This window comes from Suricata suricatta, chromosome X (genome assembly GCF_006229205.1).
Source record: "Suricata suricatta isolate VVHF042 chromosome X, meerkat_22Aug2017_6uvM2_HiC, whole genome shotgun sequence".
Classification (NCBI taxonomy): Eukaryota; Metazoa; Chordata; class Mammalia; order Carnivora; family Herpestidae; genus Suricata; species Suricata suricatta.
In genome coordinates, this window is record NC_043717.1 from 82,118,423 (window position 1) to 82,142,742 (window position 24,320).

The 24,320-nt window shown below is 46.0% G+C and overlaps 1 protein-coding gene across 1 annotated transcript in view; it reads left to right on the forward strand.

Annotated features, from left to right (window-relative positions):
- IL13RA1 (interleukin 13 receptor subunit alpha 1) overlaps positions 1–24,320 on the forward strand; it is a 57,028-nt gene that overhangs the window by 17,566 nt on the left and 15,142 nt on the right. The window contains exons 6-11 of the mRNA XM_029929689.1: positions 2,872–3,059; positions 5,966–6,117; positions 12,666–12,713; positions 13,003–13,135; positions 16,319–16,415; positions 18,785–18,869. Of these exons, the coding sequence (XP_029785549.1) occupies positions 2,872–3,059; positions 5,966–6,117; positions 12,666–12,713; positions 13,003–13,135; positions 16,319–16,415; positions 18,785–18,869 (703 nt within the window). The remainder of the gene's footprint in view (positions 1–2,871; positions 3,060–5,965; positions 6,118–12,665; positions 12,714–13,002; positions 13,136–16,318; positions 16,416–18,784; positions 18,870–24,320) is intronic.

Sequence of the window (24,320 nt, forward strand, 5' to 3'; positions counted from 1 at the left end):
ATGAGTAAAGCTGCTGTAAACGTGTGTGCCGTGTTTCACATGGACATAAATTTTCAGCTCCTTTAGGTAAATACCAAGCACGACTGCTGATCCTATGGTAAGGGTAGGGTTAGTTTGGTAAGAAACCACCAGAGTGTGCTCCAGAGGGGCTCTACCATTTTGCATTCCCACCAGCGATGGCTGAGAGGTCCTGGGGCTCCACACCCTCCCCAGCATTCAGTCGTGCCAGGGCTTTGAGTTTTGGCCATTCTAATAGGTGTGTCGTGACATCTTGTTGCTTTAATTTGCCTTTCCCTGATGACGTACGACGTGGGACATCTTTTCCTAGGCTTCTTTGCCATCTGTTAATCTTCGGTGAGGTACCCTTGAAAGTCTTTAGCTCACTTTTTTAATAGGGTTGTTTTCTTATTGTTTCAAGAATTCTTGGTGCGCCTGGGTGGCTCAGTCGCTTGAGCGTCCAACTCTTGATTTTGGCCCAGGTCACAGTCCCAGGGTCGTGGAATCAAGCCCCACATCCGTCTCCATGAATGTGGAGCCTGCTTAAGATCTGTTCTCTCTCTCCGTCTGCCCCTCTCCTCTGCTTGCACTCTCTCTCTCTCTCAAAAAAAGAATTATTTGTATATATTTTTTTAAGTTTTTAAAAAAAATTTTTGGTTTTTAAGTAATCTCTACACCCGGCACGGTGACCCCAAGATCAAGAGTCGCATGCTCTACTGACTGAGCTAGCTAGGCACCCTGAATTCTTTCTATATCTTAGAGAACCATCCTTTATGAGATAGACACATCTTTTGCAAATATTTCCTCTGAGTCTGTGGCTTGTTTTCTTATTCTCTTGCTCTTGATTTTTGCAGGGCAGAAATTTTTTTTTTACTGCTTATTTATTTTTGTGAGAGAGAAAGAGTGAGACCGGGGGAGGGGCAGAGAGAGAGAGAGGCGGACCCAGAATTTGAAGCAGGCTCCAGGCTCCGAGCTGTCAGCACAGAGCTCGACACAGGGGTCAAACTTATGAACTGTGAGATCGTGCCCTGAGTCGAAGTCAGACGTTTTAGCAACTGATCCACCCCGGCGCCCCAGAAATTCTTATTTTTAGTGAAGTGCAGCTGATTGATTATTTCTTTTATATAGATCATGTCTTTGGTGTTGTATCTACAAAGTCATCGCCACACCCCAGCCCATCTAGGTTTCCCCTGGCGTCATTTCCTAAGAGTTTTAGAAGTTTGCACTCTGCACTTAGGTTTGTGATCCATCGTGAGGTTGGTGTTGTAAATGGTGTAAGTACTGTGTCACAATTCACTTCTTTGCACGTGGACATCTTGTTCCGGCCCCATTTGTTGAAGAGGCTCTCTTTGCCCCATTATATTGCCTTTGCTCTCTTGTCAAAGCTCAGTTGACTCTATTATTGAGAGTGGATCTGAGTTTTGTAAAACCCGATTTGCAGCAGGATCCCATGGAGAATTGCTGTCAAAGTGTCGACTCCTAGGCCCTTGGCCAAACCTAAGTAGGAATTGTGGGAGAGGGCTCGAGGAATCTGCATTTTATACTAGTACAGGTGATTCTGAGGTAGCACGTCAAGAGTTTGGGACTCCTCACTCCTGGTTCACTTTTAAATTGGCCTTCCTTTTCTGTAGAACCTTTGGACGACTCCCATTGTGGCTGACTTCTGCCAGGTAGTACAAAAGAGAATCCTTCGATAACCTAGACAAAAAAGTATAATGAGTACCTTCTGTCTGCCTGCACTGTGCAAGGTGCTGGTGATCAGCAGGGCCAGGTACGCGGAGAGGTCTGAAATGGGAAATGCGATGCCAACAGACCTGATTACGGAAGGCATTTCAAGCTACATGGTGGAGTAAGACACTTAGAAAACCACCGTGTTCTGGAACATTGATCTGGCAATGATTGGAAGGCAATTATAATGAAGGACAGAGGGGTCAGTCTGGAAAGGACACGAAGCCTGAAGTGATTAGGGCACGAGACAGAGTGAGGGCCACAGGAATGTTGCAGGAGGGACTCCCAGAAGCTTTACAGAGGAAGAAATGACAGAATTTGGTGATAGAATATAGGGAAAGGGGGGAGATAGGGTGATTTCAAAAGCTGTAATCTAGGAGCCCAGAGAAAACGAGCTCTGGCTGATGGGAACAGGGTAGGTTAGAAGAAAGGCAACTTAACAGGGAAGAGAGGGCATATGAACGTTGGCTTTGAGGCCAGAGTGGAACACGCAAATGGAGCAGGTAGAAATCTGGGACTAACTCCAAGGAACGCCCAGTGTAGAAATTCTGCTCGAGGGATTGAAATGATGGACTGGGGGAGGCTGGCTGAGGGCATAAGCAACAGAGAGGAATGTGCACAGGGCTAAGGACTGGATGTAAACCCTCTGAGAAGAGAGGAGGAGGAGAAGCCAAGAAAACAAGGCAGGCGGACAGAAGGACCAGAGAAGCACGGAATTCAGCAGACGAGGCATTTTCAAGAAGTATACAACTTCTTGTCCTGGCCTTGGAACATCTCTCCTACAGAAGAGGGGAAGGAGCCAGGGCTCCATTGCTGTTGAAAGTAGCAGGGCTCAGGGCACCTGGCTTGGTTCAGGTGGTAGAGCATGTGACTCTTGATGTCGGGGTCATGAGTTCAAGCCCTGCGTTGCGTGTAGAGCTTAAAAAAACAAACAAGTGTTCGTTGAAAAGGAACCTTCTTTTCTTTCTAGAGCATGAAACAGAGCCTCGTTGTAAAAGAGGGTTTTAGGAAAAGCTATCTTTCCATATTGCAAATATTGCTTTTCATGGCCCTCTTGAGTCATCGGAATGCAAACAAATGTCTGCCTTTGTTTCCTGAATACCTTGTTATGAAAAATCCAGAAAGTTGTCTCATTATGTCTTGTAGGCACAGCAGCCTGGGAAAAATTCTTCAGTGCGAAAACATCTATAGAGAAGGGCAACACATCGGTTGTTCCTTTGCTCTGACAAACTTGAAGGATTCCAGTTTTGAACAACACAGCGTGCAAATAGTGGTCAAGGATAATGCAGGGAAAATTAGACCATCCTTCAGTATAGTGCCTTTGACTTCTCATGGTAAGTTTTAGAAGTCCCGTGCGACAGTGTGGATAAAAAGTGTTATGCCTTTTGAACAATCAATACAGATACTAAAAAAGTGATGATTTTGCTTCCAGGATTTTCCCAGAAAAAAGGATTGCATTTATGTATGCCTTTATTTGAGTTTTTTAAAGGAGCAGGCTTGCAAATTCTAATAGTTGTTGAGCCCATGGGTCACATGCTTTGTTCTTGTTTGCTTCTGAGCATGTTCAGACATAGAGCATTCAATTAGTTATAGAACTGAGATTGGAACCAGGCTCTCTGACTCTTTAAAAACAATTTTTTTTGCCATTTATTTATTATTGAGAGACAGAGCACGATCAGGGGAGAAGCAGAGAGAGAGGGTGTCTCCCAGAATCCAAAGCAGGCTCCTGCCTCTCAGCTGTCAGCACAGAGCCCTACACAGGGCCCAACTCACAAACCGTGAGATCATGACCTGAGCCGAAGTCGGATGCTTAACTCACTGAGCCACCCAGGCGCCCCCAAGGCTCTCTGACTCTTAAGATCTATTCTCTTTTAGGGGCATCTGTGTGGCGCAGCCCCTTAAGCACGCAACTCTCACTCTCGGCTCAGGTCATGATCTTGCGGTTCCTGGGATCAAGCCACGTGCTGACAGTGCGGAGCCTGCTTGGGATTTTCTCTCTCCCTCTCTCTCTGCCCCTCTTCCCCCGACTCCCCCAAATAAATAAACCAAAAAAATAATAATCTCGAGAGGATCCTGGAGAGGATGATGCCGCAGAATAAAATCAGATCTAGTTTCTGAATAATCTATACCTCTTAGCTGAGAAAAGGACGAGACTGGAGGAGGAGTGATCAGAAGTGATACTCAGACTAGCTAACGGGCTGGGCAGCATGGTGGCCACCGGTCAGAGCGAACCATCTGCTTGAGGTCCCAGGCCTTCACTTTGGACAAAGCATATAAACTGTCTTAAGTGTTTCCTCATCTGTGTAATAGAGCACATAGTCCCTCCAACCTCAAAGGGTTGTCAGAAGTTCCAGATGATGTGGGGTACACGCGTGTTTGTAAACCTCTACAGCAGGCTGCTATGAGCATCATGTTTATTTATTTATTGCAAGGTCCCAACAGGGAGCTCTGACTCTGGCCGCGCCGTATATAGAACATTTGCAGGCAGCTAACCATGAATGGACAAAGGTTCCTGCGTCTGTGAGCAGAACGCTATTTACCACCCCTTCCGATAGTTATGGAAGTGAATTCTAGTAGTGGACCCAAGGCCAGGGGAGTGAGGTCATGGTAACCTGCCAAGCGGGATCATCTGAAGCAAAACCCTTCCCTATCCTTCCCCTGGCTTGGCAGATTGTCCTTGGTGGACCTTTTAAAGCTCATTTTGCTACTCTTCTTCCTGGAGATTAGTGGTGCCATAAAGGGATTTCCTTCTCAGCTAGAAGATGGTTTCTTTAAGTTCTTTTCTGTTCATCGTCCATTCTCTCTTTCTTTTTTTAAAAACTTTTTTGTTTTTGAGAGAAAGAAAGCACATGCAGGTGGGGGAGGGGCAGAGAGAGAGAGAGAGAGCAGGAGACAGAATCCCAAGTGGGTTCTGTACTGTAAGCATGGAGCCTGATGTGAGGCTCAAACTCATGAACCGTGAGATCACGACCTGAGCCGAAATCAGGAGTCACTCAACTGACTGAGCCATGCAGGCGCCTCTCATCCGAATTCTCTTCTGTTGCTTAGTCTTAATCATAGTTGACTCCTGAAAAAGTAAATTGACTAAGCTAATTCTTTTTACTTTATTAAAAAATTTTTTTAATGTTTATTTTTGAGACAGAGAGACAGGAGAGGGCAGAGAGAGAGAGGGAGACACAGAATCCAAAGCAGGCTCCAGGCTCTGAGCTATCAGCACAGAGCCCGATGTGGGGCTTGACCTCATGAACCACAAAATCATGACCTGAGCTGAAGTCATATGCTCAACCAACTGAGCCACCCAGATACCCTTTTTTTTTTTTACTTTGTTTTTAATTGTGGTTATAATCACATAACATTAAATTTCCCATCGTAACCATTTTTTAAAATATTTCTTTTTTTAAAGTTTATTTTGACAGAGAAAGAGAGAGAGATAGGGGGAGCAGAAAGAGATGTGGAGAGAGAGAATCCCAAGCAGGCCCTGAACTGTCAACGCAGAGCAGGATGCAAGGCTTGAACCCATGAACTGTGAGCTCATGACCTGAGCTGAAACCAAGAGTTAGTCGGCTAACCGACTGAACCACCCAGGGGTCCCTCCCATTGTAACCATGTTTGACTGTACAGCGCAGTGGTGTTAAGTATATTCACATTGGCGTGCAACAGATCTCTAGAACTTTCTCAAATCTTCTTAAAGCTGAATCTCGATGCCCACTAAACACTAATTTCCCCTCCCCCAGCCCTTGGAAACCAGCTTTCTATTTTCGATGATTTTGACTACTTGAGATACGTCTAATGGGTGGAATCCTACAATGTTTGTGATGGGCTTATCTCCTTAGCATAGTGTCCTTGAGCTTCCTCCGTGCTGTGGCGTGTGACAGAGACCAGGCTGATGTTTTCATTGTGGTCTTTGGCACAAGTGAGTGGCAGCTGGGGAATTTCCCCTTGTACCTGGTGCCCCTCATAATCCATTAGGAGGATGCACATGTGGACCTAAGGGCTTCTTTTCTTAATTCTTGGTCACAGCTGAATGTCCTGAGTGCACCCCATCCGTGTTCTCACTGGATGCAGGTCAGAGTTCACGTCCTCTGCCAGTGACCCCTGGAGATGTTCTTTAGACCCATTTTGCTAGGCAGCTCAAAATAAGCTTTGTCCATCCGTCGCGACCTTGGTGATCTCTGCCCATGTGTGAACCTCAGCGAAATAAACTCGAGAAGCCACTTTGTATTCTCTTTCTGTCTTTCAGTGATACCTGATCCCCCACATATTAAACGGCTCTTCTTCCAAAATGGTAACTTGTACGTGCAATGGAAGAATCCACAGAATTTTTATAGCAGGTGCCTGTCTTACCAAGTAGAAGTCAACAACAGCCAAACCGAGACGAATGATATTTTCTACGTAAGTTTTCCTTAGCCGGTTGATTTAATTTAGCTTTTTTTTTTTTTTCCTGTCCCTTGCGTTTCTTACAGGGTAATATACAGTCAGTGAAATGTAGCTCTTAGGTGTAGCTCACCTGATGACGATGGTAATGAAATTTCTTGTCTGAAATAGGGCGTGGTGGAAGGCTTGCGGGTTCATGGGCACGGCGTTGGCCATAAGGTTCGAGCCATTCATCGATTCGTTTGCTGAACACATTTTCAGTCCACATCTACTGTGTGCCAAACACTGTTTTATGTGCATGTGACCCTGACGCACAGGTCTTTTTTTTCCATGAAACCTGCCTACTAGAAAATAAGTATGTAAATGAGCAAGTTAATCTCAGAGCATGGAGGCTGTGAAGAAACGTAAACGGCCATGTAGTAGCATGATGGGCGGGCCTGAGGGAATGCGAGGTTGGGCGGTCATCTGAAGTGGCGACATTAGAGATGAGACCAGAATGACGAGCAGGGGCTAGCCCTGTGAAGATCTGGGGCTGGAGGGAACAGCAAGGACAAAGACCCCGAGGCAGGAATGGCCTTGGCCTGTGTGAGAAACAAGAGAGGAGACCGATGTGGCCAGAATATAGTAGGAAAAGAGGCGTAAGCGGGACGCCGGGGTCAGCACGGCTAGATATTTCGAGGCTCCGGTGTGGCCATCCCCTTTTCTTGGAGTTTGTGGCAACGGAGGTGGGCCAGTTTGAGGAGTCAGTATTGGATGATGAACGCTCTTGGGAAGCTAATACAAAGCGTACTAATTAGAGGTCCCTGTGGGCCACTGGGCATAACAGGATGTGGTGTAACCTCAGGCCGTCAGTCCTATTCTTCAGCTTTACACTTGGGCCTCAAACATTTTTGTTTGGACTACAAACAAAGTGGGGTTTCGGCTCTTAAATTGGATGGAGGCAAACTGTAAGAGACCAAACTGAGGGTTTGCTGGAGGGAGGTGGGTGGGGGATGGGCTAGATGGGTGACTGGCATCGAGGAGGGCACTTGCTGGGATGAGCACTGGGGTTCTGTGTAAGCAAGGAATCCCTAAAATCTTCTCCTGCAGCCTAACTTGAATTTAAATAAATTTAAGAAACCAAAACAACAGCAACAACAACAAAATGGGGAAGTTTTGCCCAGATTCAACTACCCTAGCCCCCCGAAGACTGTCGTTTCCATGAGGTGGCGCCACAAGGCCACAGGGACCATGCTGTCCCTAGTGTGCTACCTGCCCAGCCCGTGTGTATTAGCATTGCAGAGCTTAGAACCGAGTGTTCTGTGTGGGCTTTTAAAGGACCCCGGCGTTTCGCACGTGGGCAAATGCCTTGGTGTAGCTGTTTTAGCTCATCATGGGAGTTTCAAAAGACTTGCTAAAATAAGCCACTGTTGACAGGCCGTAACTCCAGAGGGAGGGAGTGACCAGGTCCACAGCGGACCGCCGGGCAGTTGCAGGTGAATCTGTTTGCCGAAATAGAATGCCCATTTTCCATCCCAGCAGGAGGTGTCCCCATCCAGGGCTGCAAAGGGAAAGAGCAAAGGGCTTCCAAGTGGGGAGAAGGTGAGGCTAGGGTTTACGACGGAGTCAGCTGTCAGGGCGCTGAAGCAGACTTGACAACTCCCGCCGCCCCTGATCTTTTCTGTCTGAAATCCTGAGACACATGCTGCTTGTATTACTCATTTGGCACCGAATTATGTCCTTCTGAGTTACCCCAATCACATGTTTGGGCCTTTTCTCTTGACTAAAAATAAAAGCTCCTATGGGGAGGAGTTAGGGGGTGTTTACTTTGTGCCGCTCCTAACAGCAGCTAACACAGATCGAGCAATTACTGTGTAGTAAGCGTTTTATGTTAATTTTTAACTTTTTTTTTTTTGGAGAGAGAAAATGTGTGTGTGAGTGGGTGTGGGGGAGAGGGAGGGCAGAGAGAGAACATTCCAATCCTGAGCAGGGATTGTCCATGCTCAACATGGAGCCCAACACGGGGCTCGATCCACGACCCTGGGCTCACGACCTGAGCTGAAATCAAGAGTTGGCTGCTCAACTGACCGAGCCACCCAGGCCCCCCTGTAGTAGGCATTTTAATAAGCACATTATCTCACTCTTTCATGTAATCCTCACGGTTACCCTGACGATCTAGGTCCTATTATTTTGTCCCCATTTCACAGATGAGAAAATATAATCTCAGAGGTTACTCCTAAGGTTAGTGGCAGCGTCAAGATTTCAGCAGGAGTCTAGCCCTAAAGCTTGTGTTTTTAACCACGGGGTACCACCTCAATACTTCCTCTGAATAGTAACGGCCAGGGGCACCTAGCTGGCTCAGTTGGTTGGGCGTCTGACTTCGGCTCGGGTCATGATCTCATGATTCATCAGTTCAAGCCCCGTGTCAGATTCTGTGCTGACAGCTCGGAGCCTGGAGCCTGCTTCGGATTCTGTGTCTCCCTCTCTCTCTGTCCCTCCCCCACTCACGCTCTATTTCTCTCTGTCTCAATAGTAGATAAACATAAAAAAATAAAAAATAATAATGGCCATCCCTTATTGTTTCTGATGTGCCACAAAGATACTCTTCTAGGTACTTCTTATACAGGAGCGCACAACAGTCCATGGAATGATTCTATTTTAATCTGTGTTTAATTAATCTGTATTGAGAAACTAAGACTCAGAGAGGTTAAGTAACTGGCTGCAGGCCACACAGCTAATGAGTTGGTCTTTCTGTAGTCAAAGGTTGGTCTTTATGTATCAAACTTTGAGACTATTTGGTATAAACACCATGTGCATGGCCGTCCCTTAATAACTCATTATTGAATTGAGTTATCTTTTTTTACAAACTTTCGAACTGAAGACAATGTACATGCTGCAGAATTTCTCCTAAATCTGAACTGTAGCCTATTTGGAATTAACTCTGTTTACACATTGGAGTAGAACGTTCTTTCTCCTAGCAGATGTTCACCAGCTGCTTCCTCTCCTAGAATATCATCAGCTTTTTGCACACTCACCGATTTTGAGGTCTGCTGATTAGAGCCTCCCCCCCTCCCCTGGCCCCTTTTCTTTCCCCCTCTCTGCGAGCCTTGAGGTGGTGTTTTAGTTAAGAGGGGGAAGTAGGCTGGGACACCACTGGTGCCATCACATGGGGGCTGGGGTCGGAGGTAACTCATGACTGAGTCACAAAGCACGGAATGACTTAACCACCCTCCACCCACTCTCTGCTTGGTCCTCTGGCCCTTGTTTTCCTGCTCCCACAGAGGTATCTGAGCAGCCCATAAACTATTCAAGGGAATTTACATTTGAACAAGAGCCCAGAACCTTCCATTTACACCGTGATTTGCTGAGGTTTGGAAGGCATAAGGATCTGGGAGAGGGCCCCAGGGAGAGAGACACACAAACCTGCAACCCAATCCGCAAGTGGCAGCTGACACTTGTGATTCCCCAGCGGGTCTCTGATTCCACAGTGGCCTTCCCTCTGCCCTGGAAGAAGTATCCATAGGGTGACTCTCCATCATTCAGCTGGCTTTCTGGCTCCTCACAAATGCTGCTGGGAACCAGTCAGTGAATAATGTTCATGGTCCAAAGTCATAGTTCTGTGTTCTGGTCTTTGTCTCATGTTTAAACATCCCTTTGACAGGAGTAGAGTGTTTCTTCCAGCTTGATTGAGGTACAATCGACAAGTAAAAACTGTGTATATTCAGGTTGTACAGTGTGATTATTTCCAAGGTGTACAACATGATGATTTAATGTACGTGTATCTTGTGAAATGATTACCTCAATCAAGTTAATTAACACATCTGTCACTTCACACAGTTACCTTCTTTTAAATGTTTATTTATTTATCTTGAGAGAGAGAGAGAGCATGCATGTGTGCATGTGTGAGCAATGGAGGGGTTGAGAGAGAGAGAGAAGGAGAGAGAGAATCCCAGGCATGCTCTGTGCTCACCGTGGATCCCGACGTGGTACTTGATCTCATGACTGTGAGATTTTGACCTGAGCCAAAATCAAGAGTTGGATGCTTAACTAACTGAGCCACCCAGGTGCCCCTATAGGTACCTTTTTTTAAAATAGTGAGAACAGGTAAGATCTACTCTCTTAGCAAATTTCAAGTATGCAATACGGTATTATTAACTACAGTCACCATGCCGTACATCAGAGCCCCAGAACTCATAACTCAAAGTTTGTCCCCTTCGACCACCATCTCTCTACCTCGCCCCTGTCCCTCAGCCCCTTCTGTCACCATCCCACTTTTTGCCTCTGTGAACTCAACTTTTTTAGAGTCCACATATAAGTGAGGTCGTACAGTATTTGTCTTTCTCTGACTTAGCTCACTTAGCACAGTGCCTCCCGAGTTTTATCCATGATACTCCATCATGTATGCATACCACGTCTTCTTTATTCATCTACGGGTGAACACTTCCCATAGCTTGGCTATTGTAAATAATGCTGCAATAAACATAGGGGTGCATGTATCCCTTTGAATTAGTGTTTTTGTTCTTTTTGGATAGTGAGATTACTGGATCATAGGGTAGTTCTGTTTTTAATTTTTTGAGGAACCTCCATACCGTTTTCTGCAGTGGCTGCACTGGTTTGCCCTCCCACCAGCAGTGCACGAGGGCTCCCCTTTCCCTACATCCTCGCCAACACTTGTTATTTCTTGTCTTTGTGATGTTAGCCATTCTAACGGGTATAGGATGATGCCTCGTTGTGGTTCTGATTTTCATTTTCCTGATGACTAGTGACATCGAACATCTTTTCATGTAACCTGTTGGCCAGAAATAGACTACTTATACTAAGCAACAGATTTTCACTGTTGAGTTTTTTACTCTAGTTTTGAAATATTTGCATTTTCGGAACTGATCTTTCTGTCTATATCAGACAGCAAGTGCTTTAAATTGTATGGAAGAGAATTTTGCATTATACTTTCTTTTCTCTAATTCAGTTGTTTTTGATGTCTTATACTCTCAACAAAGGAGACGTTTTTTTTTAAAAACTTTTAATTGATGTAGCGTATCCTATAGAAAAATCGCACGCATTGTTACACATAGCTCAATGTGTTTTCACAAGTGATTTTTGCAAATGATTTTTCACTTATGAACCAGCACCACAGAAGCCCCATCATGAACCCTTTTAGTCACTACTCTCCCAAAGAACGACCGTTACCCTGACTTCTAATCCTGTAGATTAGTCTTGTTGCCTCTTTTTATTTTTATTTATTTATTTTTAAAGTTTATTTATTTATTTCGAGAAAGAACAAGTGAGCAGGGGAGGGGCAGAGAAAGAGGAAGAAGGAATCCCAAGCAGGCTCCATGCTGTCAGCGCAGTACCAGACACGGGGCTTGATCTCATGAACTGTGAGATCGTGACCTGAGCTGAAACCAAGGTTGGATGCTTAACTGACTGAGCGCCCCCCCCCCCAGATGGCCCCATTGCCACTTTTAAAGCTTTGCATGAATGCATTCTACAGAATTTGCATTTTGAGGGCGGCTGCCTTCTTTCACCCAACGTTATGTTGATATTATCGCAGTTGATTTATCCATTCTCCCTTTGGTGGACATTTGGATAGTTTCCGGTTCGGAGCTTTGTGAGTAGAGTTTTTACGAACAGTTGCACACTTGTCCCTTGGTGCGCACGTGCATACGTTTCTTTTGGGCCTGTATGGGTCACAGGGTTACGTATGATGGTCTCTAAGAGTTAATATGACTTTTACCAAATGGTCATGCCCATTTACACTAGTGAGAGCAGAAGCTGAGAGTGCTAGATGCTTCCCCTCCTCGTCAACACTTGGTATTGTCTGAGAAGTGTGTGTGTTGTTATCTTGTGGATTTAATTTGCATTTCCCTGATGACTAATGAAGTTGACCACTTTTGCACATGTTCGTTAGCAATTCGAATACCCTCTTGTGAAATGCCTGCTCAAATCTATTGCCAGTTTTTCTGTTGGGTTGTCTATCTTTTCCTTATTAGTTGGTGGGCTATATGTACGTGTGGGGGGCATATTACATATAAATATAAGTACACATTATAAATAGGTGTGTTTGCAAGTTCTTCATCAGAAATTGCACATATCTTATTTTACTCGATGCATTACTTTGTAAATTTCCTCAATAGGATATGTTTTGATGAATAGAAGATGTTTTTAATTTTAATATGGGTGACTTTATAACAATTTTTCCTGTAGGGTTACTATTTTGTTGTTTAATTTGAGAGATCTTTCTCTGCTTCAAGGTCGTGAAGATGTTCTACGTTTTCTTCTAAAATCTTGCTGTATTTATATATTTATTCAGTTTATTTTAACTTTCACATTTAGATCTGCAGTCCATCTGGAATGGACTTTGTAAATAGAGTGAGGTAGGGGTCAAGAGTCTTTTTTTCCCCCCTGTATGGGGCTATACTCGACTCAGCACCACTTATTAAAAAACAAAAAATGAACAAAAAACTAACCTTTTACTTCACCTGGTCCTCTTTTGATGGGATAAAAGGAAACCTTGTTAGAAATGGTTAAATGATACGATGTAGCCTTTTAATTCTTTTTGAATTCATTTGTTTTTTTATATCTTCAAGGTTGAAGAGGCCAAATGTCAGAATTCAGAATTTGAGGGAAACCTGGAGGTCAGTGAATTCAACTTTAGCTATTTGGGCTTAAAACTCATAGAGTGATTGGGGGTGGGACGGGGTGACCATAGCCTCAGTTTGAACCGCTCTGAGCAGAAGAAACGCCTTTGTTTTGTGGGTTATTGCCCGTTTTCACTTGAGGAGTTAAAGTGAGACCATGGGGGCTGTCATCCGAGTCTTGATCACACACAGAATTCAGCACATGATTCTAATGTCACAGGATTCAGAAGCAGAGAAAGAGAATTGCCTGATAACATCCCTCGTGTGTGTTTGTCTCACCTCTAAGGGTACAATTTGCTTCATGGTCCCCGGCGTGCTCCCTGACACTCTGAACACGGTGCGGATCCGAGTGCGAACAAACAAGCTGTGCTACGAGGACGACAGGCTGTGGAGCAACTGGAGCCAGGCGATGAGCATAGGTGAGGGGTGAGCCCTCGACGCCACCTGAAAGCAGCAGCTGTGCAGACTGAGCCGGAGCAGAAGATGGGCTGGGGCCAGGGCGGCGCCACACTCCCCAGGTCCTCCAGAGAATATGTTGCGTTTTCTGTTTAATTATGGCCAGATTGCCTAGGTTTAACTCACAGCACACTAGAGGACTATCCTACGGGCCGGCAACAGAATCAAGAGTAGAACAATGACCTTGATGGCGTTGGATAGAAATCAAACTGTATCCAGGTTTGAAGACAACAGTTTCACATATTAACAGAGTGCCTGAGCAAACTGGGTGTCAGGCCCAAGAACGGGATCAGAAAGACCTGTGCTTTTTTTTTTAATTATTTTTTTTAATGTTTTTTTATTTTTATTTTTTTTTTTGAGAGAGAGACACACAGTGTGAGCAGGGGAAGGTCAGAGAGAGAGGGAGACACAGAATCTGAGCTAGCTGTCAGCACAGAGCCCAATGCGGGGCTTGAACCCACAAACTGAGAGATCATGACCTGAGCTGAAGTCGGACGCTTAACTGACTGAGCCACCCAGGTGCCCCGTTTATTTTTTAATTTTTTAATGTTTATCCATTTATTGGGAGAGAGAAAGACAGAGCGCAAGCAGGGGAGGGTCAGAGAGAGAGGGAGACACAGAATCTGAAGCAGGATCCAGGCTCTGAGCTGTCAGCACAGAGCCCCTTGTGGGGCCTGAACCCACCAACCGTGAGATCATGACCTGAGCCAAAGTCGGATGCTTAACCGACTGAGCCGCCCAGGCGCCCCTGGAAAGAGCTGCATTTCACGGGTGTGCATGTGTCTGGGGTGGAGGATAGGAATGACTCAGCATTGGATTTTTAAATACCCCCCAGCGTGCAGCCACAGGCCTCAGTGACAGTGCAGCACCCAGAACGTGGAGGCACTACAGGGTGCGGCACGGTGTCCTGACCACATCAGAAGCGTGCAGTGTTCTACTCTGGGGGCCACTTGTAGTAGTTTCATTGGCAGACTGGAATCTGTCCTTGAAAGGGTTGTTGGAATGTTGAAGAATCACAAAACTTCAGGAAAAGTGGTTGGATGAAGCAAGCTTGGGTGCTGAATTTTAATATGTGAGCTATTGTGACGTAGAAGCGGGGGTTATTTTCTTTTGTGGCTCCCTGGGGCAAAATAGGACCAATGGAAGAACTTTCTGATAGTTCTCTGATAATCGGAGAGACAGGTTATTGAGGTAGTCAGTTCCCTCTTAATTGAGGGACTGAACCAGCTATGTACCGGACATGGTTGTATTCTTTATCTATTGTCGTATAACAATGAACCTCAAACTTTGGTGGCTTAGAAAACACATTTAGCATCTCACAGTTTCTGTGGGTCTGGAATCTGGGCACAGCATGGCGCAGCATCTCTGGCCCCAGTTCTCTCATGAGGTTACAGTCAAGCTGTTGGCTGGGACTGCAGTCTCACCTGGAGGCTTGACGGGGGCTGTGGAACTCATTTACAGGCTCACTTATGTGGTCATCGGAAAGCCTCCGTTCCTTGCCGGCTGTTGGATGGAGGCTGTAGCAGGTTGAGTCGTATCCTCAAAAAGATAGGTTCGGGTCCCAACTCATATCTGTGAATGTGACTTTGTTTGGAAATAGCTTTTGCAGCTATGATCAAGTGAAGATGAGGTCACACCATCTTAGAGTAGGCCCCACATCCGATGACTAGTATCGTAAGAGACGATACACAGAAACACCAAGGGGCCCCCAGGGAAGAAGGCCCTGTGAGGATGGAGGCAGACAATGGAGTAATGCAGGTGCTGCCAGGGAACCCCAAGGGTTCCTGTGAGTCACCAGAAGCTAGGACGAGGCAAGGAGAGATTTTTCTTTACAGCCTTCAGAGAAAGCACTGTCCTTGCACATACCTTGCTTTTGGACGTCTAGACTCCGGAACTGTGAGAGAACGCACATCTGTTGTTGTAAGCCAGCCAATGGGTGGTGGCGATTTGCTCCGGCAGCTTTGGAAGCTAATGCAGAGGCCTCCCTCAGTTTCTTGCCACTTGGGCCTCCCCTCAGGGAGGCATTTCATGCCTCATGAAACGGCAACTGGCTTGCTCAAGCAAGTGACCCAAGCAAGAGTGTGTGAGGACAGCCAGTGTGGAAACCACAGTCTTTTGTAACCGGGTCTTGGAAATGACACCAGCGCTGTTGTTCAGTTCTTTACAGACAAGTCAGAGAGTCCAGCCCACCCTCAAGGGGAGGAGATTGCATAAGGGTGTGAATATCAGGAGGCAGGGATCAATTGGGGTCACCTTAGAGACTAACACAGGGATGCTAGGCCCCGGTGATGCTTTTTAGATGGCCATGCCCTAGTGGAAAAGATGGCCGTGTAAGTGGAAAAGATGGGCGTGTAAGTAGACGTGACATTCTGTGTGTGAAGTATAAGCAAGTCAGCGTTTCAGGCTATTGAGAAGCTTGAGAACTGGACGATTCCGGATTTGAGGCTTGACGTACTAAACCCTTCTGAACCTTGCCATCCTCATCTGTAGAAACGGGAGACACCATTACCTCTCTTGCGCACAGAGTGCATGCCCAGTTAAGAATAGTAGGAGTGGTAGTTAGGATTGTCTTAGGTATTCTAATAGTCGTTAAGTCACCGGCAGGAAAAGATAGTCACTGTTAATGGCATGATCTTCCGAACAGGGATGACATTGTGAATAGTGTCTGGAAGTAGTTAACGTCTCCTGGTTTCAGACAGTCCTCAAGGTGTCTCTTCAGCCACGGCATTGTGGGCACTAGAACAGGACTTTGTTTTTCACTGGTAAGGGAACGGAAAATGACATCATTGAAGAGTTTTAGGGACACCTGGGTGGCTCAGTCGGTTAAGCGTCCCACTTCAGCTCAGGTCATGGTCTCACGGTTCCTGAGTTCCAGGACCTTGTTGGACTCTGTGCTGACGGCTCAGAGCCTGGAGCCTGCTTCGGATTCTGTGTCTCCCTCTCTCTCTGCCCCTCCCCTGCTCTCGCTCTGTCTGTCTCTTAGAAATAAATAAACATTTAAAAAATTAAAAGAATTGAAGGATTTTGGAAAACAGGTTGGGGTAGAGCGCAGAGAAACCAGCGATCTCACTAGTTTGATCTGCCCATTGCTTGTTTTTTTTTTTTCCCTAAAAGCATTTGATTTCTCATATCTTTTCGTTTGCCAGGTGAGAGCACTGACCCCACGTTCTACATAACCATGCTGCTTGCCACCCCGGTCATCGTCGCCGGTGCTGTCATAATCCTCCTGCTTTATCTCAAAAGGTGAGGCGGCTGCCCCGGTTGGCTTGGTGGTTTCTGCCAGCCCAGCCGCTCCAATGACTACTGTTGGCAAGGGCGTTGGTGTCTCCCCCTATGGATTAGGAGCACTTTGGCTATAAATGGCTTTTGGTAGTATGGCGCGGCACAGAAGGATTATTGTGCCCATTTTCTGGTGAGGAAAGGGTTGCGTTAATTTCCCAAGACCCTGCTCAGGCACTCTTCTCTTTGCGTGTGTTTAGAATTATCGACGGGCCCCATGTTCACTCTCATCTTTCCAAAGCCTATTACAGCCACGGGTTGTAGCACTTGGAATGAAGTCTTAGCATCACTCCTTTATTTATTTATTTATTTAAAGGTTTTTAAAAATGTTTGTTTATTTTTGAGAGATTGAGAGAGATAGAGCATGAGCAGGGGAAGGCGTAGAGAGAGAAGTTGACACAGAATCCAAAACAGGCTTCAGGCTCCAAGCTGTCAGTACAGAGCCCAATGCGGGGCTCAACCCCATGGACTGTGAGATCATGACCTGAGCCGAAGTCAGATGCTTAACTGACTGAGCCACCCAGGGGCTCCAGCATTGCTACTTTAAAACTGTGGGAAAGAGAACTTCCCCAAGTTGTCTTTGAGAGATGGTACTCGGGGTGCGCAAGGGGAGAGGGACAGGAGACGAGGCTGGACAGGTTGGCAGAGCCCCAAGACCTGGGCCGTGGCAGGGAATTGAGATTTCATCCCGAGCATGAGGGGGAATCACTGCACAGTTTGAGGCGGGGAAAGGAACTTGACCAGATTTTAAGGGTCAGCATAATTGCTGAGTGACGATCTGGCTGGGACAAGAACGGAAGCAGGCGGGCCGGTTGGGAGGTGTGGCAGAGCTCTGGGGGAAAGATGTGAGCAGTCCAGCCAAGGAGGTGAGCGATGGCAGTAGTAAGATTAGTTAAGAGGCAGGATCCATTTGGAAGGTACAGCTGAACCCACTTGCCAATAGCCGCTTGGCTGGCACGTCTGAGGGAGAGTGAGGGTTCACGGAGAGCTCAGCCTTGGGGCGTCAGCAACGGGGTGAACGCTGGAGTCGTTTGCTGAGAGGGAGGAGATGGCCAGGAGCTGGCTCGAGGGCAAAGGGGAAGACTCAGTTTTGAATGTCAGTTACAGATGACTGTTCGATACCAAGTATTGTTAGATGGGTGGTTGGGTAGTGCATCTGGAGATTCAGGGAGAGGTCAGGACCGGAGATAGAATTTTGGGAGTTCTCAGCATGTAAATGGACCCAAAGCTCTAAGGCTGAAAGAGAGTGTTCGTACAGTGAGTGGGACAGAGGGCGAGAGACGCAGCCCTGGGCCGCACCGATGTTCAGAGCCTGGGAGATGGGGCAAGGCCACCAAAGGGCGTAAAGATGGGGAGGGGAGAGGAGAGAAGAAGAAAGTAAAATTAAAGAGGAATGAACCCTGTTCTCAGATTTTGTTTTCCCTGAAATTATGAGCACTGAGTCTCCATGTGGCCTATGAGTAAAGCACCGTTATTATTTATTTATAGGGATGTCGCGCGCTCGCACACACACAGTCATAACCATGTGAGGTGATGGATGTGTTAACTTGCTTGATGGTAGTCATCGTTTCATAATGTATACATATATCAAAACATCTTGTTGTTCACCTCAAATGTATATAATTTTTTTTCCCTCAAGTATATCTCAATGAAGATGGAAAAGTGTTTGTTTGTTTTCTTATTTGTTTTGAGAGAGAGAGAGACAGAGAGAGAGCGTGCGCATGCAAGCAGCGTCCAAGGTGACATGGGGCCAATCTCATGAGCCGCAAGATCATGACCTGAGTCGAAAGCAGTTAGCCACCCAGGCGCTCCAAGCTTGAAAACACTTTTAAAAATGAGAAGAGTATGAGCAAGGTGTTTATCCCAACGGCCCCTTTGTTCCACCCATCCTTGGTGCTCTAAGGACATGGATTTCTCAGCTTCTTCTGGAAATTTCTTCACCTACTTTATCACCAAAGATGACTCGTTTACATCTTTTGTCTGAGCTTTCTTTTAAAGTGCCTTTATTAGGCCATCTGGGTGGCTCATTTGGTTAAGCGTCTGACTTCAGCTCAAGTCATGATCTTACGGTTTGTGGGTTTGAGTCCCATGTCAGGCTCTGTGCTGACAGCTCAGAGCCTGAGCCTGCTTTGGAGTCTGTGTCTCCTTCTCTCTCTCTCTCTGCCTCCTCCCCCACTCATGCGCGCTCTCTCTCTCTCTCTCTGTCTCTCAAAAATGAATAAATATTAAAGAAAATTTAAAAAAAATAAGGTGTCTTTATTTAAATGGTACATCCCTGTCTCCTGGAGGATTTGATAAAAAAAAAAAAAAACCATGTCTTTGTTTCCTTGAAGGCTCAAGATCATCATATTCCCTCCAATTCCTGATCCTGGCAAGATTTTTAAAGAAATGTTTGGAGAGCAGAACGAGGATAGCCTGGTAAGTATTGATTCCATGAAATTCGAAATTGGGTTTTGTTTGGAGGCTATGGGATTTGTGAAAAAACAACATAAAATTTGCCATTTTGACCCTTTTTAAGTATACAGTTCAATGACATTCAGCACGTTCACAGTGTTGTGCAACCATTTTCGCTATTTCCGCAATTTTTTCATCATCCCAAATAGGAACTGTGCCCGTTAAACACTACCTCCCCCTCCCCCAGCTGCTGGCCGCCCCTTTTCTATGTTCTGTCTCTCATGAGTTTGCCTGTTCCAGGCCCCTCACGTAGGCGGAATCCCACAATATTTGTCCTTTTGTGTCCGGCTGCTTTCCCTTAGCGTGAGGTTTTCAAGGTTCATCCATGTTGTAACACGTGTCAGAGCTTTACATGTCAGAGCTTTATTTCAAAATTGGTTATTTGGGGACGCCTGGGTGGCTCAGTCGGTTACATCCAACTCTTGATTTCAGCTCAGGTCATGATCTCACGGGTTGTGATATCAAGCCTCACGTCAGGCTCCACGCTGGGTGTGGATTAAGATTCTCTTAAGGTTCTCTCCCTCCTTCTCCCTCTGCCTCTCCCCCACTTGCACGTGCTCTCTCGCTTTCTCTCTAAAACAAAATGCAAAATTGCTTATTTTAAACTACATTTTACCTAAACGATTAAGGAAGAGCTGATTTAAAATGTTGTATCTTAGGGGTGCCCAAGAATGGGGAATGGCCCTCCTTGCTCTCAGGGTCATAAGTTTGAGCCCCACATGGAGCTTAGAGCCCACTTAAAATAAAAAATAAGTCAAAAAAAAATCTTGTATCTCAGACTAAGCACACCATTTGCAAAGTCCTCAGAATCCTCTGCCCATCTCCTGTCACTGGGCTTCGTGCCCTCTCGGGGGCAGGGAATCTGTTTAAGCCAAGCCCTCAGAGAGAGGAGCCTTCCTGATGAGACCAGTCCAAAGGGGAGGGCTTCTGACCCTTGGTGATTTGGGGAAATAGAAAGACAGGGTGAATGACTGAAATAGAGTTTCGTTCATGCTGTCGTCTGGACAAGCTTCCAAGCCTCCAGAGACTGCGCACGCTCACCCCAGACATTAGAGTTCGTTCGCTGCAGACTCTCATGCTTGAATTTGTGGCCAGAAAACCAAAGACCTCAGGGGAACCCAAGAGTTTCAGGTTCCTCTAATAAGTACGTGCACCCAAATAAAATAATAAAGACGCTAAATGGAATAAATACCAATATGATTACACATATATCTTCAATCAGTAATATCAGGCACAAGGGTGGTTGATTTAGTGAAATAGTACCACGTAGTACATAATAGCCTGGGATCTGGAGTCGCATTGTCTGGATTCAAATCTCATTTCCCATCTGTCTGACCTTGGGTGACTTTCTTAACCTCCCTGTGCCTCAGTGTTCTCATTTGTAAAATGAAGGTAATGATAGCACCTGCCTCTTGGCCTTGTTCTGCGGAAGAGACTCATTTAATACCTACGACTGCTTAGCATGCCCGGTACATTTATACGCGCTCAGCCAGCGTCCAGGGTTGCTATTACTGTGGCTACTTTCCCTTTACTGTTAATCTCCAGATGATTTTTTTTAAAGTAAGCTCTACACCCAACGTGGGGCTTAAACTCACGACCTTGAGAGCAGGAGTCGCATGCCAGACCAGCTGAGTCAGCCAGGTGCCCCCCGCAAACAGTTCTTGCACTAACAAGCGATTCGCAACAGCAGCGATGATGTGCAGTGAGGGAAGCAAGGCTGCGAGGCAGATTTGCTTTCAGAGGAGGGTTCCTCTGGATCCGTTTTTCATCAAGTCATGGTTATACTGCCAGACCGTGGGGGTGGGTCCCCGTGAGGCGGGTAGGTCAAGTGTAACTCCTGTAAATATGGCAACCAACTGCTGCCTCTTCAACTTCAGTTGAGTCACAGCCCACTGGAACGCTTGTAAGAAGAGAGACCCCCGGGCCCCTCCTCCAGAAAGCCTGATTCAGGAGGCCTGATGGGTCTCGGGAATCTGCATAGGCCCCGAGATGATCCCTGTTCTGGCAGGAGAGTTCGTGGGGCACAGTTAGCAAAGCAGTGTTAGGGTGCACCCGGGGGACTCCGTCAGTTGAGCATCCAGCTCTAGGTTTCGGCTCAGGTCATGATCCCAGGGTCGGGCTGGGTACTGAGCGTGGAGCCTGCTTGGGATTCTCTCCCTCTGCCTCTCTCCCCCACTCATGTGCCTGCTCACACGCGTGCTCTCTCTCCCAAATAAAAAAAAAAAGGAAGGAAAGAAAAACACTGTTCTGGCTGTTTTCCTTAGGATTACCATCTCTTTGTTCATCTCCCCAGCTATCATGATGGCTGCTGGAGGTCAGGGACTGTGCACAGTACTTGAGCACCTCTAGCCAGTCACTGAATGTCTACTCCGTTATACAGCATATTTATTAGGTGCTTTGCTTGTTTCCCCTTCTTGCGTGGTTGAAACTGTCCTTTGGTGTGGGTGCTATAGCACCATGTGTTTTTAATTACAGATGAGGAGATGAAGACTCAGCGAGGCTAAGTGACTTTACTGCAGTCACACAGCTAGTAGGTCATAAGGCAGGATTTGCCCCAGAACTGTCTGGTTCTGGAGTTCTCTCTCTCTCTCTTTCCACTCTGCTGCTTTGCCTCCCGGAACTAGGGTGTTTGTCCCCAAGAACCTCACTACCTTCTGAGAGTTCTATTTGATAGACAGGGTTGGGGTAGGGGAGTTCTGAGCAAAAGGTTTGGAGTCCTATTCTGGCTGACCTTCTATGGGAAGGTACAAGAAATATCACTTTGACACCAGTCTGCGGGGAATGGATTAGAGGGGGAGGCGTGGGAGCAGGCCAGGGACCCAGTCCTGACCTTGCCACGTACACGTTTTGTTTGGCCCATGTGGCATGTTGAAAGTCTTTCCACATGGCACGGTGCACACTCGACCAGTTCATCTCTGGCCCTCTCGTTCCCATGTCCCCCCGTGGTTTCACACGTGGAGCTGACATGCCAGACCCCCAAAAGACCTTTGAGTTTGCTCTCCCTCTCAGCAGAATGAAGACAAGTCAAAGTGCCATGGCAGAAAGTCCCAATATCTCTGAAAACATGTTTTAACTCACGACTATATACAGGACATAACAGCCAAAGCGTTGATGACATACATTCCCAGCCTAATACATTTGTAAAGAGTGATAATACTCAGAATCAGCAAGTGGGACCAAGGTGGGGGGTGGAGACCTGGCCCTCTTCATGCATTGCTGCTGGGCCCGGAGAATGGTATTCATTCTTTGTGGAGGGCACCTGGGGAAGAATCTGTGATTTTATAATTACACTTTTAAGATGAGGAAATAACCCAGCAATGGCATCAGGACGGTCAGTGCAGCATTTGTCCGTAACATGGAGAATTTAGACACCGGTGAGACATCCACAATGGAGAATTAGTGAACAAGCAGGTCGGATTGTCAGAGCGTTTAAATGTCACAGCGAACTGCTCCTGGTACAAGAATAAGAAACATCAGAACTACATAGTACACGAGCATCCTAACTTTTATATATAAAAAAAAACAATTCAAATATACACACAGAACAATGAGTGGAAGGAAAGGAGTCAAAATGACCATCTCTGGGCAGAAGGACGGTGTGGATAATTGACGTTATTCTCTTCCTTTCTGAAGTTTCCAAATTGCCTATCATGAGCACGTCTTACTTTTGTAATAAAAAAGGAGCCTGGTACAAGTTATTAGAGGAGCAGAGAATATTTCGGTCATCTGGGTTTGAGAGATAATAGGGACTTGAACTTAGACGGTAGCAGGGGAGATTGACGCAAGAGACATTATTAAAGGCAACTTATTACAACTTGCGGACTCTGTGGGCGATGAAAGGTACAGAGAGTAAAAATAATCTCAAGGTTTCAAGCCTGAGTGATAAAGTGAACGGCAGTAACATTGACAGAAAAATCAGATCAATTATCTGTCTCAGAGATGGGAAAATTGCTTTTTTTCAATTTACTGTCTAGAAGATAATATGTTATCCGGATGAGTCAGAATTCTATAATTTAGCAAGGCGGGCACGCTGACAAGATGGGGCCACTCAAAGCATAAGATGTTTTGTTTTTGGGAGTTCCAGACCATTAAATACAACTCGGACTTAAAACTAAATGTGTAATACAAATGCCAGACAGGGAAAAGGAACACAACAAATTTTCATGTTTTCTCTTTAAGCAAATGAATAATCTTTTCTCTGCACGTCAGCAAGCCTTATGAATTGAACTGCATATGCAGCAGAAAGACAAGCCCTTTACTTCTAGAATTATCGAATTATAGAATGAACATGGCCTAATGGTTGTCCAGTAGGTGGACGTTTTACACGTTGACTTATTTATCTTTTTTTAATGCTTATTTATTTTTGAGAGAGAGACACACAGACTGTGAGCAGGAGAGGGGCAGAGAGAGGGAGACCCAGAATCGGAAGCAGGCTCCAGGCTCCGAGCTGTCAGCACAGAGCCCAAAACGGGGCTCGAACTCCCACCCAAACCTCGAGGTCATGACCTGAGCTGAAGTCAGATGCTTAAGCAACTGAGCCACCCAGACCCCCGAATTATTTATCTTTAATTGTTAATTTTTAAAACTCTTCAGTGCCAGTCCTACCCCCTCATTTTAGAAATGGGGACATTGGGGGCCAGAGAGCTATTTCTCCAGGACTGTCATACAGAGAGGCCATTGCAGAACCTGAATCCGAAGCCATTGGAGGCCAAAGCTAGTGTCTCCTGAGCCTGAAAAATCAGCCATGCCCTTTCTGAACCCTCTTCTTCCACACTACACCATCCAGCGAGATTCTTTACAAAAACTCTTTAGGTGTGGCCACAAATAAGTGAAATCCTCCGTATAGTTTTCCTTAAGGTTTCCACTGTTTTGACAGTGTTTTGCTCATCGCCATGGTAACACTATGGCCAACAGCATTTCTTCCTGTTGCTCTGGTGCTTGTCTTTTCTTTGTGACTAATTGGGCTGCGAGCCACGTTTGGGGGCAGGGGGCTGTGCGGAGGGAGCTGGTTTTCTCCCTGCATCTGCATTTCTTTTTCATCCGTAAAAAATTATCTATTCTTCCCCCCACTTCTTGGAAACCAATTATGTTTTCAGTACTGTGCCAGTTCTACATTCCTGATGGGAAAGTGGCTTTATAACTTGGAGTTGACTTCCAAATGCTGCTTAGTTGTTGTTGTTTTTTCCTACTTCAGTGTGTATCTTTAAAAATGAGAAAGAGAAAGAGAGAGACGGAGGAAGGAAGGAAGGAAGGAAGAAAGGAAGGAGAGAGAGAGAGAGAGAGAAAAAGAAAGAAAAACGAGGACCACTTTCTTACATACCTATAGCCATATAAATAGCATGGCCGTTACTTTCAAAGTGACTCATTCCATACTACCATGTAACACTCAGTCCATAGTGAAGGGTTTCCACTTGT